The sequence below is a fragment of the Cebidichthys violaceus genome, unplaced genomic scaffold, assembly GCF_023349555.1.
Source record: "Cebidichthys violaceus isolate CVI_PGR_0920_01 unplaced genomic scaffold, fCebVio1.0.p SCAF_32, whole genome shotgun sequence".
Classification (NCBI taxonomy): Eukaryota; Metazoa; Chordata; class Actinopteri; order Perciformes; family Stichaeidae; genus Cebidichthys; species Cebidichthys violaceus.
In genome coordinates, this window is record NW_027176506.1 from 338,606 (window position 1) to 352,262 (window position 13,657).

General features: G+C 44.0%; 1 protein-coding gene across 1 annotated transcript in view; it reads right to left on the bottom strand.

The window, feature by feature from the left end:
* Positions 1 to 11,615, bottom strand: part of si:dkeyp-72e1.9 (syntaxin-binding protein 4) — a 72,067-nt gene extending 60,452 nt beyond the window's left edge. Inside the window, exon 1 of the mRNA XM_068724857.1 lies at positions 11,473 to 11,615. Within this exon, the coding sequence (XP_068580958.1) occupies positions 11,473 to 11,615 (143 nt within the window). The remainder of the gene's footprint in view (positions 1 to 11,472) is intronic.
* Between the last annotated feature and the right edge of the window lie 2,042 nt (positions 11,616 to 13,657).

The window sequence follows — 13,657 nt, forward strand, 5'->3', positions numbered from 1 at the left end:
CCAAATGGCAGCTGAGTTTCTTGTTTTGACATTGCGGTTATAAAGTAGAGCATGGATTTAAAAGGTGGAGGTATTAGTTGGTGTAATACACTTTTTTAGTGTTATAAGTTAGTGTGAGGTATTACAGCGGGGAAATACAGTGTTACTCAGTCACAGCTTGAAATGCACCCTGGTTTGATTGTGCTCATGTCGACTCCAGGGAAGTCAAGAGTGCTTGTAACGTGATCTGTATCAATGAGCAGCTGTGTACAACATGCTGGACGACTTGAGCCCTTATAGCTAATTGTAATACTACAGTATCGTATTTGGTAAACTAGCTGTTAACAATTACACACATACTATGGGTTCCTAAAGTAATATTATAGGATATTAAGAGTTTCTTTATTGGTTGCAGCTGCGGTTGTATAGTAATGATGTTGACATCATAAAATAACAATTCTGTGATCTTGGGAAACAAAAATAATTAAACCTGTGGCCTCTTCGGCCTTCTGAAGGAGAGTGTGGAAAAACAAGACCGAAAAATATCAAAGGCTTATCCCTCCTCTGAAATATTAATAACAAAATATAAATAAGTCTCATTTGCATTTGCATATTCCAAAGATGAAAATGTACCACTGCTGTGTGATTATGAGAGGTTCACCTTGGATTATTTTACCGATGTTTTCTTCTGTTTTCCAACTACATGTATTGTGTTTTAAGTTGTGGACATTTTGAAGGCTTTTGAAGTAGAAAAGTGAAGTCAAGATGGATTAGAACATTGTATTTCATGTACTTGATCTTAGCATGAATCAATCTGCAACAGGATTACATATTGGGTTGTGTGTGTGTGTGTGTGTGTGTGTGTGTGTGTGTGCACGCTGCTTCAGTTTTACATACGGATTAGCATATAGATGTATGTGTGTGTATGTGTGTATGTATTTGCATGTGAATGTATGTGAACTGAACACACAGCAGTTTCTATTGCTGTGTTAAACAGTTACACAGTGATCCAGTGCAGACAGCTGCAGAGGTTAAAATGAGAGTATCTGTTGAAAAACCACCTCGTTTGTATTGATTCCATCAAACATCGTTGCAGACACTCCCGGCAGTAGTCATACACATGTTACATGTTATTTAATCCTGATTCAGTGGACTGACTAAGGAAAGAGGCATCAAAGAGCCACAGCATGGTTCATTTAGAGTTGAAAGGTTTGTGTCCAGTCCTGGATTAAGACTGAAATACTTCAGCTTTGAGAATGAAAAGAAGTTATTTTTCCTCCAAATGTTGCTGGGAAGAATTAAGAGTTTGATAATAAAAATGTAAAAGCAAGTCTGGCAGATACATGTCTGCTCTATTTCATTTCCTGTGAATACCTGCACATTTCTTCAAGCTGCCACATAAGCGGATCAGAGGGAGGGTAAAACAGGAGCAATGTGATAGACAGGGAAAGCTGTGTTGAGAATAAACTGTTTGAGGGCCACACATACAGATATGTATTTATTGTCCATGTGTTTATGTTTGTACAAGGTGGACACAAACCACAATGTAACCACAATACACCTACAGTCGTCCCTCAGATCCTCGTACACCACCATCCACCATGATGGTAAATGGACTGTACTGGTTTCTCTCTTTTCCACTCAAAGCGCTTTAACACTGCATGTCATCATTCACCCATTCACACCCTGATGAAGGTCTACTATGTAAGGTTACCACATAAGGTGCCACTATGTAACATTCTGACCCAGTCATACCCTAGAGCAGGGGTCACCAACCTTTTTCAAGGGTACTGAGTGGTGCGAAGGACTACTTATTTGATACAAACTTCCTGAATAACAAAGTTGTACAGATCACCTTTTAATAATAATAATAATAATAATAATATATGTGAAGAGATCACATGTCAATGTTAATTATTCTTCACAATAATTATTTACAATGATTGTGTATTTTGTTCAAAATCACACCTGTTATATTTTTGTAGAAATGATCACTTCTAACATTTTTTAGGAAGTCACTAACTGTCCTATCTTCACATCATGTCTCGTTTGTACCAACCACTACCTTTGTAACACTTTTGAACAAATCATGAACAAGGAATTCTGTATGTTTAAACAAAAAAAATAAGATTGATATCCAAGTGATATCCGGCCAATCCAAAGACGAGGATTGTAACCAATTAAATAGTGATACAATGGTGACTGGGTCCACCCACTTAGAGTCAAAAAGAAAAACTACTTGCGAGCGAGCAGAAGAGCAGTGATAGTAGTCGCGTGCTAGGACACGCCCCCTCGCGCTCAAAGCGTGGTTTTCTCTTCGCAGGCTGCAATTTTGCCAGAGCAGAGGTATTCTACGCCGAGTGATGTGAACGCGCTCGTCAAAGTAAAATACTCTAAGGAGAACTGGAATGTCCAGCTTGTCCAGAATGTCCTGGTGCAGCAAGGCCAAGCCAGTCTCACTCCCAACTCATCCGATACCAAAGCTCGGTCAGCGCTCCTTGTACCTCAAATGTAAACCCACCTGTGTCTATTATTAGAAACTCAGAGCAACTGACGCATCATGAAGAGCGAGACAGTCCACACAAGGCGGGCAGAAGGGGGGGTGGACAGGTCAAACAAACACAGGACTTGTGCAGGAGACCGCTGTTAGCGGCTAAAAGTAAATGGTGACATTTTGTCAAGTGAGTAGTTAGTGTCGCTAGTTTTCTGACTCACATGAGTCTCTAGTCACGTGACTTGTTGTGAGTCAATCAGGTCATCCCTAACCAGGCTCTTTTCCTAAACCTAATACTGTGCATGTAACAAGTAGAAACAGACCCTCGAGAGGCCCCCAGAGCCTCATGGTTTGAAGAGCCACTGACTTGTCAGACAGGTGTGTGTGTCTCTTCTGTGTGACGGTGTTCAGGCAGCAGAGTGCAGAGAACACTCTCTCTCACAAGGCCAAGGAGACGTGCAGGCGAAGACACAGCTTGAGGAGATATTCCATGTCCTTGAAAAGTCCTCTTGGACAAGTTGGACATGTGTACCCGAGTCCGTGAACGGTGCAAAAGTCGTCCTGCTGCGTTAGGTCCCCCTGCACCCTGAACTGCAGGTGAAGACTAGAGACATAAGGCAGCTGAAGAGAACACAGACCGACCCCCTTTGCAGCAGCAAGCTTCTTTTGCTGTTGAATTTAGCTTAAGATTCAGTCATATAATATGTCTAAAGGTTTTATAAAAAAAGCATAATACAACCATTATGATCATACATCTGTTACAATGTTATTGAGGCTTAAAATGAGGTATTACAGGTGGGTGCTAGCTAGCGGTGTAAGGGGCCGTAGTTGATCCGGGGTCATGGTTTGGCATGCTGTGGATTCATTATACAACCTAACCATCATCGTGTGACGTTTGACGTAGGTTTTACTGACAGTCATTAGTGCCGATATTCAGTAAAAACATGCGATCGGGGGATCGACATTAATGCTTTCTAGTGATTATGCTACACTGTGAACAGAGCTACCAGCTGCGTAAGTAGGTTCTATGGAGTTACATTATGAGGCGTTCACACGACTATAAGGCAAAAGGAAGTTTCAACGTAATCATGATGTGTTCAAATGTGATCTTGTAGATTGTAGTTCTTGGTGAGAAACATGAAATAAATCCAGTTGTTTGAAGGAGATGTTTTCACAGCAATGAAAGTAGCTATTGGAGCGTGAATTATGACCTGTTCCTAACACTAGCACTATGCAGCATAGAATACTTCATTCAACATACAAATGACAATTTTTATCAATAAAAATCCAATCAATTATTTTTCTAATAATTGGAATTGTGTGCAAATAACCACCATAGATGACTAAGACAAAGTAAAAGGACAACATACAAGAAACGGCCGATACGGCTCATCGACGATCAGCGTTCCTTTATTACTTAATCAGCCTTCAGTTACATGAACGGCATAGAGCTGGTCTCCGCTGATTACAACTGTTAGGTCACACACCAGCAGCACACTTCCATCCTCTCACTGGAAATGAAGAGGAAGAACAGGACAAGTGTCTGACACCTTTGACATTCCTAAATAGACCCAACAGACCACTCAGCTAAGTAAGGAAACATCAATAGGTGGAGGGGGAGAGGAAAAAAAATCAGCACCAAGCAAACTACCTTGAAGGCAAACCCAGTCAGCATCTTGCTTCAGGATCCACATCTTCTGTGGAGAGAAAATCAAACCCAAAGAAGTGATTCCCAGCCAATCGATCGTCACCAGAGGCAACGAGGACGAGAGCACTCGATGAGAGGTGAATTGGAATCCCATTACTGCGAATTGATTTTACCTGACAAGGAAGAATGGAGCTGATTCTCAAAGTGTCTCTTAAGGGTCTGCAAAATGTAAGAGACAACTCCAGAAGGAGATGATAATGCAGCAGTTTAGAGAGATACAGGGCAAAGCTGAAGAGCCCCGTATCACCTTTTAGTCCGGTAGTAAATGTGAACCTTGTTCCAAAAAGAATTTGAGATCTCCCACAAATGCACGGTTTTCCTAAACGTTCCCTTTTCAACATTAAAACACGAACATTAAGACAAACTTAAAAACAGACTTGGATGTTCTAAAAACGTGAATTGTTTTTAATATTAGTATAGCCTACTTTGAAGAGAGTCACTTCACTATATTCACAAAAAGACATTGTCCCGTTATTCACAATTCTTCTTGTGGGGAGTTTTTGTTGGAAATAGCACCTACTGCAAAATTAGCACCAAAACACTGTTGACATGAAGGTCTTTGGATTATCCAGAGAAAGGGTGTCACATGACAGAAGTAAAGAAATACATATATTAGTGCTGGGCAAGTTAGCGCGTTATTATCGCGTTAACGCATTCATTCATTAACGCAGACAATTATTTTTATCGCACATTAACTCCGTTTTTTTTAAATGCAATCCACACCGTTGACGTCATCAAATCACCAAACCAGCGGTGGAGGAGTCTTCATCACTACGTTGATGCAGCGTGTGGAGGAGTCTTCATCACTACGTTGATGCAGCGTGTGGAGGAGTCTCCATCACTACGTTGATGCAGCGTGTGGAGGAGTCTTCATCACTACGTTGATGCAGCGTGTGGAGGAGTCGCCATCACTACGTTGATGCAGCGTGTGGAGGAGTCGCCATCACTACGTTGATGCAGCGTGTGGAGTCGCCATCACTACGTTAATGCAGCGTGTGGAGGAGTCTTCATCACTACGTTGATGCAGCGTGTGGAGGAGTCTTCATCACTACGTTGATGCAGCGTGTGGAGGAGTCTTCATCACTACGTTGATGCAGCATGTGGAGAAGTAGAGATAAACTAAAGACGAGCTAACAGACGCCACAGAGAAGTGGAGAGATACAAACTGCAGGACGACTAGTGTTGAGAAGACGTCGGTCTGAGGAACGTTCTCAGGATCATGAATGACGTCACGTAGGAGCCTCCCTCCAGACGCACCGTCACCAGAAGAACACACGAGTCTATGAAGAGGAGAGGACTACAAAAGAGACGGAGTCACAACGCGCACCGGCCGTCTCTCACCGGAGACTACCGGACATCGCCGGGTAACCGTCGTCACCTCTGAGTTACGGTGCATTATGTTGATGAACAGTGGGAGCTGTGTTCACATGCTCTGACTGTATGAAGACAGAAGACACACATGTTGATGAAATGTGTGGAACATTTAATTCATGTTGCACAGCAGTGGAACGTTTAAATGAAGTCACACACTGAGCACAGATAGTAGAAATATAACTGATACTGTGTGAAGAATACTGCTGTTAACAAGAACCTGATCTGTTTAAAGTGATTCAAACCAAATGTTATATTGTTATTGTACTTTAGTTCATATAGCAGTACTTTAAAATACAAGTAAGCAATACACTACTTTTGAATTAATTATTGAACTTTGCGCACAACAATGAGATTAATCGCAGAAAATCATATGATTAATCAAATTAATTAAAAATTGTAATCGTTACCCAGCCCTAATATATATACATATACAGTATATATATACACACACACACACACTCATTTCTTTTCACATTGTCATCAAAGATTAGTCATAGGTTGTGTTCAGACACAGTATTCACTCTTTGCCACTGAAGGGTCTGCTCAAAACAAATGACTGTTTGGGCCTTTTGTCACTTTAGCTAAATGGTTGTGCATTCATTGTCCCCAGAGGATGAATTGCCATAACTTTGGTGATCCCGTGACTTTTCATCCAATACTTCAAATAAATCAAGTACAATTTATATCTACAGCACATTTAAAACAACATGAGCTGACCAAAGTGTGTTACAGACACAGTAAGAATAAAGAAGGTCTAGAGCTTTGAATGACTCAGTAGAGGGGGCAGTTCCTGGAGGAACTCTCTAGCTAAGAGAAGGGGCAGGGGTGACCCAGATGCCACGGACGACATCATGTTTCATGAGTGAACTACGACACGATGTCCACAGTGAATGGTGTTTGACAGGTGAGCAGTTTCAGGTGTAAGAAGAACAAATTAAAAACAATTCAGATGAATAGTTGGTGTGGTAAGTCTTCTTATAGCACCAGTTCTACAGGATAATCCCCTTTATTTATGCATTTATGGCAGTTCATGATGATTCAATTATCTTAAGGAACTGTCAAACTAATTCCGGTCTGAAGAGGTCAGATGGTTGAGGGATATGTTCCCGTTGTGTCCAAGCAGTTTGAGCGAATTGTTCTCTCCAGTGCTATTGTTTTGATTTCTTGGCAAACTGATTGAACCCTTATGTAATGGCTACATAAATGATCAATGTCATTCTATCTTTACAAAACGCTGACACGTTAAAACACATCAGCTGAAGCACATTACTGACTGTGAGTTGGACCTCTACCTTGTCTTGGACTGAGGAGCTACTCGTAGTGCTGAAATGCCTCGTGAACTGCTCGGAGAGCAAAAACGTAGGAGTCATTGAGTTAGCACTGACTTTTAGGAGTTTCTCCCATCGCTGCAACTCAGGAGCTACTTTTAACGTGATGATGCTTCGTGAATACAACCCCTGGTCGCTCTGCTTTCCTAAAAACATCTACTGAAGACTGGCGGGTTAGGGTTAGTTTTTTTTAGCAGGTCTTTTTGCATCAAGTCTGAAATTGTGAACCAAATACCTGTGCTCTAACACACTATTCCCCTCAACCTGCCTCGTCTGCTTCTTCAATGAACGTCTTTCAACAGCCTGCTCACAGGGGAGACGGAAACAAAGAGCAGCAGCGGCGTGTTCTAAATAAATACTGTTGTACTCCACTGCACTGTCAGACTGCATTCTGCACATACATCTATGTAGTACTGATCTGGAGTTGACATATGTACATCATAACAATGTGTCCCAGAGACGCTGAGGCCAGGTGACTTAATGAGAGCATGTTGTTTTCCTCTGTCACAGCACAACCAAAGTGACGCTTGTTGCCACCAGAGGCCTGAATACCACAGACAGGAGTCGAGTAAATAACCCGTCAAAGTGCATCCAGTCACACCTGCCACCAGTGTCACAGCCTGTGGTCACTTCCACCCTGAACATTAATCCAAGGACACCGAGTCAAACAAACAAAACCGTCTATATCTTAAATCGACTGTGCTATCTGTGAGGTTAGTCTCAGAGAAAGCTTCTCACTATTGTAGATCTACAGTGGAAGGTGGAATAAAGAAATGTGCCACCTAAACCACATCGATACCGAGAGTAATCTCCATCAACAGATTGTCTGGAACATGCAGGATCTGTAGGCAGCAGAAGTGTTCTGGTGTCTGTTTGTAGTCGGAGTAGTATTGAAGAGCAACAGAGGAGGAACACATTGGCTGAAATACAATCTGGGAACCCACCGGCTATCATCACCGATGACTTAGCTTCCTATTGGTTCAAAAACATTCCGACCGTTCACGTCTTATGCAATTGTCTTACTGAGGCGTGTAAATCACGAGAGGAACAATTCGTAATCCGTGACCAACAGGAGGTCAGACTGAAGCAGGTGTTAGTCACAGTGAGGAGTCAGCTTTCAGAGAATCAAGAAATACAGCAGTCAGTAAGATAGAATGTGCACGCACAAACACACGGCTAAAAACACGATCTCCTGGAAGAGACAATAACAACACATGCATTATCTTACAATTACAAAAGCTGAATTCATGAGCTTGTGCTATTGCTACTCTTTAACATTTGAGCAATTATCATTATCGCAGTCGTTACACACACTTAAGTTACAGAGAGCCACTTCAAACCTGGATTCATGTAATCACCATGAACACCATGCCTGCTTTGATGGTTGATGTATGGTGTAGTGCGATGATGCCGACACATTCTCACACCAATGCGTCAAATAATGCAGCCTGGTCAGCGGCTGTAAGCTTTAAAGTGTGGCGCTCTTTATACTCCTCTAGCGGCAGTTTTGAATGACTGTCAATACACGAGACGTTGCAAAGTAAACTTCCGTCTTCAAGAGAAGTTTAGGTGACAAAAACGCTTCAGGAAAAGACCGTGGTTGACGTAAACTTGACTACTAACGCGAGTCACGTGACTTACGACTTTTACCCTCCTGAAGGAGCGTCCTGTGTTTGGTCGGATTGTCCTGGACCGTCTTAAGCAGGGTTGCAGAGGGTCGGAACATTTTTCGGATATTCTTCAACTTTCATTTACAAAATCGTTATTTTCTAGTTGTGAACTTAGACCATAGCCAGTATTCAGTCAAATTACACACACTGTTGGCTTGATCATTCTTTCATTCATTTGGCAAATGAATGGATGTTGTCTGCTTGATGTGGGAAAAGGTTTGTTTGCATTTAACACAGTAAACACATCGTGAGCATACAGCCCATGTGTTTACATTGTATTCATGTTAATCACCATAAATGTACGTTAGGCCCCATAGAAAGTTTCCACCTTGATAACAACGGTAGCGTTAACCCAAGCGGCCCCTGTTGACCTCTGGAGAGAGTTTGCCAGCAGGCTTCCAGTAAGCAGCCAGTGACCTGCTTGTAACCCTGGTCTCTGGATTCCTGCCACACCGCGAGTCTCTTATCCACCTCCACGCCTCGCCTCAGCCAGAGGTCACTAGTCAACAGATCATCTGCAGTCTCCTCTAACAGCAGCTCTACTACAGCTCTCCATCCTGTCTATCCACCTCCTGTCAGTTACCAATAAAGTTATCTTAAAAACGGTTCCAATCTGAGACAGGTAAGGTCGATTTCAGGTTTTAGTGACAGACACAATGATCCAAATGAGCCACAGCAGGAACCTCGGTCCATCGTTTCAGAGGGGAGTGAACCTGACGGGCTGGAATTTCAAATTGAACAAAAGTCCAATATTGTCCGGACGCTTCCGCCAAGCATCTAGCGCCCAAAGCAAAATATGAAATTGAAGTGGAAGAGACAGAGAAAAAGAAAAGAACAGCGTTTGCACTCAGCAGTGCACCATCTGTCTCAACATCCCGTCTGATCTGTGTTGGCAGCTGCAGAGTGTGATTCATGCTCCACGCTGGTCAAACCTTCCAGAACACAATGAACTCAACCAAAGCATCTACATCAACAGGAGTGACATGTATAATCTGCTACAGCGTCCATAAGCACCTGTTCCTTTGACCTGCAGCCCTCATGTCATCACGCTACGGACACAGAGTTCTACACAGCAGCAGCAGCAGCACGTTGTCCAACGACACAGTGGTGACAAAGAGAGCGCACTCCATATCTGTTCAACACGAGATGACCGAACATTGAAATAGATCAAGTAACGTAAGTAAATGAGTCAATAAAGAATCATGTAAAAGGTCACAGAAACAGACTTCCATCACTCAGATGTTGACCCTTCTCCTCAGCCTCTTGTAATGCTTCATACATATCTTCACTTTACATAAGGTGAATGAAAGCTTCTCACTTTACCTTGAAGAATCATTCTCCACTGAGAGGCAGGAGGACACCTCCCTGAGCCGCGCTGTCCCAAGACAAAGCTAAGCGATGCTGAGCCTGGAGCTAGCGCTGCTATCTTTTTAGATGATAGAATTAATTGGATAAATTCGTAGCATAAACAACATGAGGCGTAGAGGTAATTATATGCCAATCATCCTGCCTACTGGGATACCTCGCATCCAAACTCTCATCTGCCCACCATCCCAAAGTCAGCGATGCGGCGTCCTTCCTTTCTCTGGTCCACACTAAATGCATGCGTCTTGAATGCTACTGTTAAAAAGTGCTCAATACCAAACTCAGAACATGTATGTTGCCTCCACAGCTCTCAACATGGCGGCAGCTGAGCAGGCAGCTCGACGCTAGAGGCAAATGGTGCTAACAGCGCAAGCTACGGCAACAGTGCTGACAGAGCTAACCGTCGGTGCATTCTAGCAGCAAAACTAGCAGACTATTTAGTACGCCGGAAAAATAGTATGTCAAAAATACCAGGATGTGCTACATATGTACATGTATGCAAGCAAACGTGCTTTTCTGGCTACTCTGAGCCACAATGCTCTGTGCAAAGGGGTCAAAGTTCACTCCGCTCCTCTGAGGAGATATCTTCCTCCTCCCAGGCATTCAGCCGGTCCATAGCAGCCTACCTACTCATCACTACGACAGACGAGGTCCAGCACCGATGATGCAGGATGACATCACCAAAACTGTCCAATGAATGAGTAGCCTGTCAGTCGGTGAGACTCCATGTGAGCTCCTCTCGGTTCACAAGAAGTTAGTGTGAAGACCAAACTGCAACGCGACAGCTTTTGCTATTGATTGATGCCGTCCCAAAATAAGAGCACAGAAGGTTACTGTTCCACACTATGGCTTCAGGAGAGACGGGTGTTCCCTTTGCAGGGGACCACCTGGTGCATCACGGACCACACATAGGGAACCAAATGCTCCAGAACCCTCCATAGGGAACAGTCCAGGCACAATGCTCTCGTCATGTCACTTCCTCACCAGTCTTTTCTGTTCTGTTGTAGGCCACACATCGTGATGATCATTATGCTTTCATATACTGTACAAGCACTACTGCAGCCAAACCGCCTCACAACATGTGATCAACCAGGGCTTTCACTTTGAGAGAAGGACTATGCAGCTACAGGGCAGACAGCAGCAATACACATTCAGTAATACGTCAGGATGACCGAGCATCATGTCCTACCCGAGTACTGTCACATCTGGATCAAGATCAGGAGAATGGTAAAACAAGCCATTGGATTAAAACGATTTGTTACGATTGTCGATAAATCTATCTTCTCTGTAATGAGTCTTTTTGCACTACTATATTACTAAAAACAATCTACAGACTTACATCTTGTCAAAGGTTTAAATAAACAAACCAGTGTCTGTTATTCCTGCAAAGCAGCACATCTTTAAAGAGATTTAACCAACAAGCATTCCACACACGACTCACTCTCCGTTTCTCTCAACATCGCTGAACTTTGGCAGCGAAGCGCATCAGCGTCACGTATGAGAGCGGATTGTCAGGCGTCCCTCCTCACGGCCGCCCCGACGCGTCACACGTACCTGGTCTTAATGGTGGGGTTCATCCTGAGAGGAAACAGTCCCAGGTCTATGTCTCTGCTGTCAGGATTAAACTCTAGGGCTCCTGAGATGTAAATCAGAAAGTAGTCCCAGAGCTCGGGTAACTTCTGGGAGGAGAGAATCATGAGGGAAACTTTAGGGGGGTTCTGTTAGTGGGAGAGACGGCTACTCGACACTGTCACTTCAGCTCTCCTCAGCCTGCCTTTAAGCGCTGTACCGGCTGACCCAGCCTCAACAGTCCACTCAGCACCTCCACTCAGCTGACTCCTCCCCTCAGGACACTTCACAGGAACAGAATGAACCCCCCCTCTCCACTTTCCCGTGGGATCGTTCACATTTCATCACGATGCACCTCGTTTCATGCGAAGACTCTGACACTCTTTACCCGCTGCTTCACAGACGTTCAATGTGTCACTATGTGGCTGTAAATATTGTGTCATGTAATTCCATATTCCACACAAATAATAAGCAATCAATCACTGGCATTGCAATATGTTCTTCATTTTGTCAACGCAGGAGAGCTTAACTACTTGAATCAGTGCTCACTGTGGATGATGCACGTGCTGAGTGTGATACTCACACCGTCTCCTTCCATTCGGATGAGTCTTGTGTTGTATTGTTTAGAAAATGAAAACAACATTTGAAATGTGCAGAATTAGAATAAATAAACAAATAAAAAGAGTAATGTGAACCGTATCAGTCCCCCCCCCCACACACACACACACACACACACACACACACACACACATCGCACATCCGTCATCAGGTGAGATAAATGTTAGACTCCACACACTGTTGGTCAACACTGAGCATGCGTATTCATTCTGAAGAAGCAGTGAGCCACATGTTACCGTAATGACCGCTGAAGAGAGCCCACCTCTCAGACTGTAAAGACACGTTGAAGGAAAAGACTCATTTGCAGATTCATAATGAAGTTGTCTACACTTATCATCGCGCCCTCGGTCCGCGCAGGTGTTGAAGCCGAACCCGTTTCACGTACCAGTAGATGAGCGACAGTCCGTCGAACCGCTCGAGCTCTCTCCCGCGCTGTTTGAGCAGAGACATGTTGTCCAGACGCGTCCAGGTGTTCCGCTGTAGTGGACTTCCACAGTGTAGCAGCTAAGTGGCCCCGTCCCGTAAACGCATCACTCCGCCCGCTCTCCAGCTCGTGCAGCGCGTGCCCTCTCTGACCGACCGCGTGGATGTGTCAGCATTCATTCCCCTTCAAATCAATGGGACGGACGCTGCTCGCCCCGGTAACGGGACGCTCTGTCGGCCCGATTCTAATCTGACCGACACGTGGGCTTCCCGGCTGACTGACCTTTATCCATCTGTCAGACACGAACTGTCCACAGTGGGGACCGCTCTCACCGGCCGCACAGGGGAGCAGCGGACACGCCGTGTGTTTGAGTCCTGTGGACCGGTGCTGCTGCATCCAAAGTCCAATTAAGAAAAACGGTCCGTACGATCCACGGGCTAAGTAGTCTACCTGCTGTAGGATAATTCACTGCAGTCGGTTATTTAACCGTATGAGTTCATAGTGACAGGTGTGATCCTGTAGTTCATTATATAGATGAAATGCTCATTTGAAAGGGAATCACCACTAAGGTACAGTAAACAAACACAAAGCTGGTTCAATGTCTTTTTTCCTCAAAAAAGTGAAATTACCGTGTTACAATTACAAACACTAATCTAAGAATGATCTGTTGTTGCTCATTTGAAAAGTTGAACAATGTTCCACTGCGTCCTTTCTCCCAACTGTTGCACCACGGGCCACCAACAGTCCCACCAATTAAAGGCCCTTGTGAGGTGGGACCCATCACACTACATCCTACTGACGGAGGCAGTATGCCGCATTGGTCAGTGTGCATTATGAAACTGTTGAGTGGATTTAGTTTACTGTATACTAGGCCAGGCTTTAGGCCAGGCTTTAGCCTTAGACTGACAGCACTGGACCAACAATACATGTCATTGAGCCCACGTTTGATGCTGCATGGTTTCACTCGAGGCCCCCAGCAGCTGCCCTGCATAGTGATGAAGTCCTGGTGTTTTTTCCTCTGTTTCTGGCCGTGATGTGACTTGGCTGTGTCTACAGGTTTTCATGGCAGGTGTGTTGCTGAGGAACACAAGAAAGCGGGTTGAGTATGAACTTGTTAGTGTGTTTTCC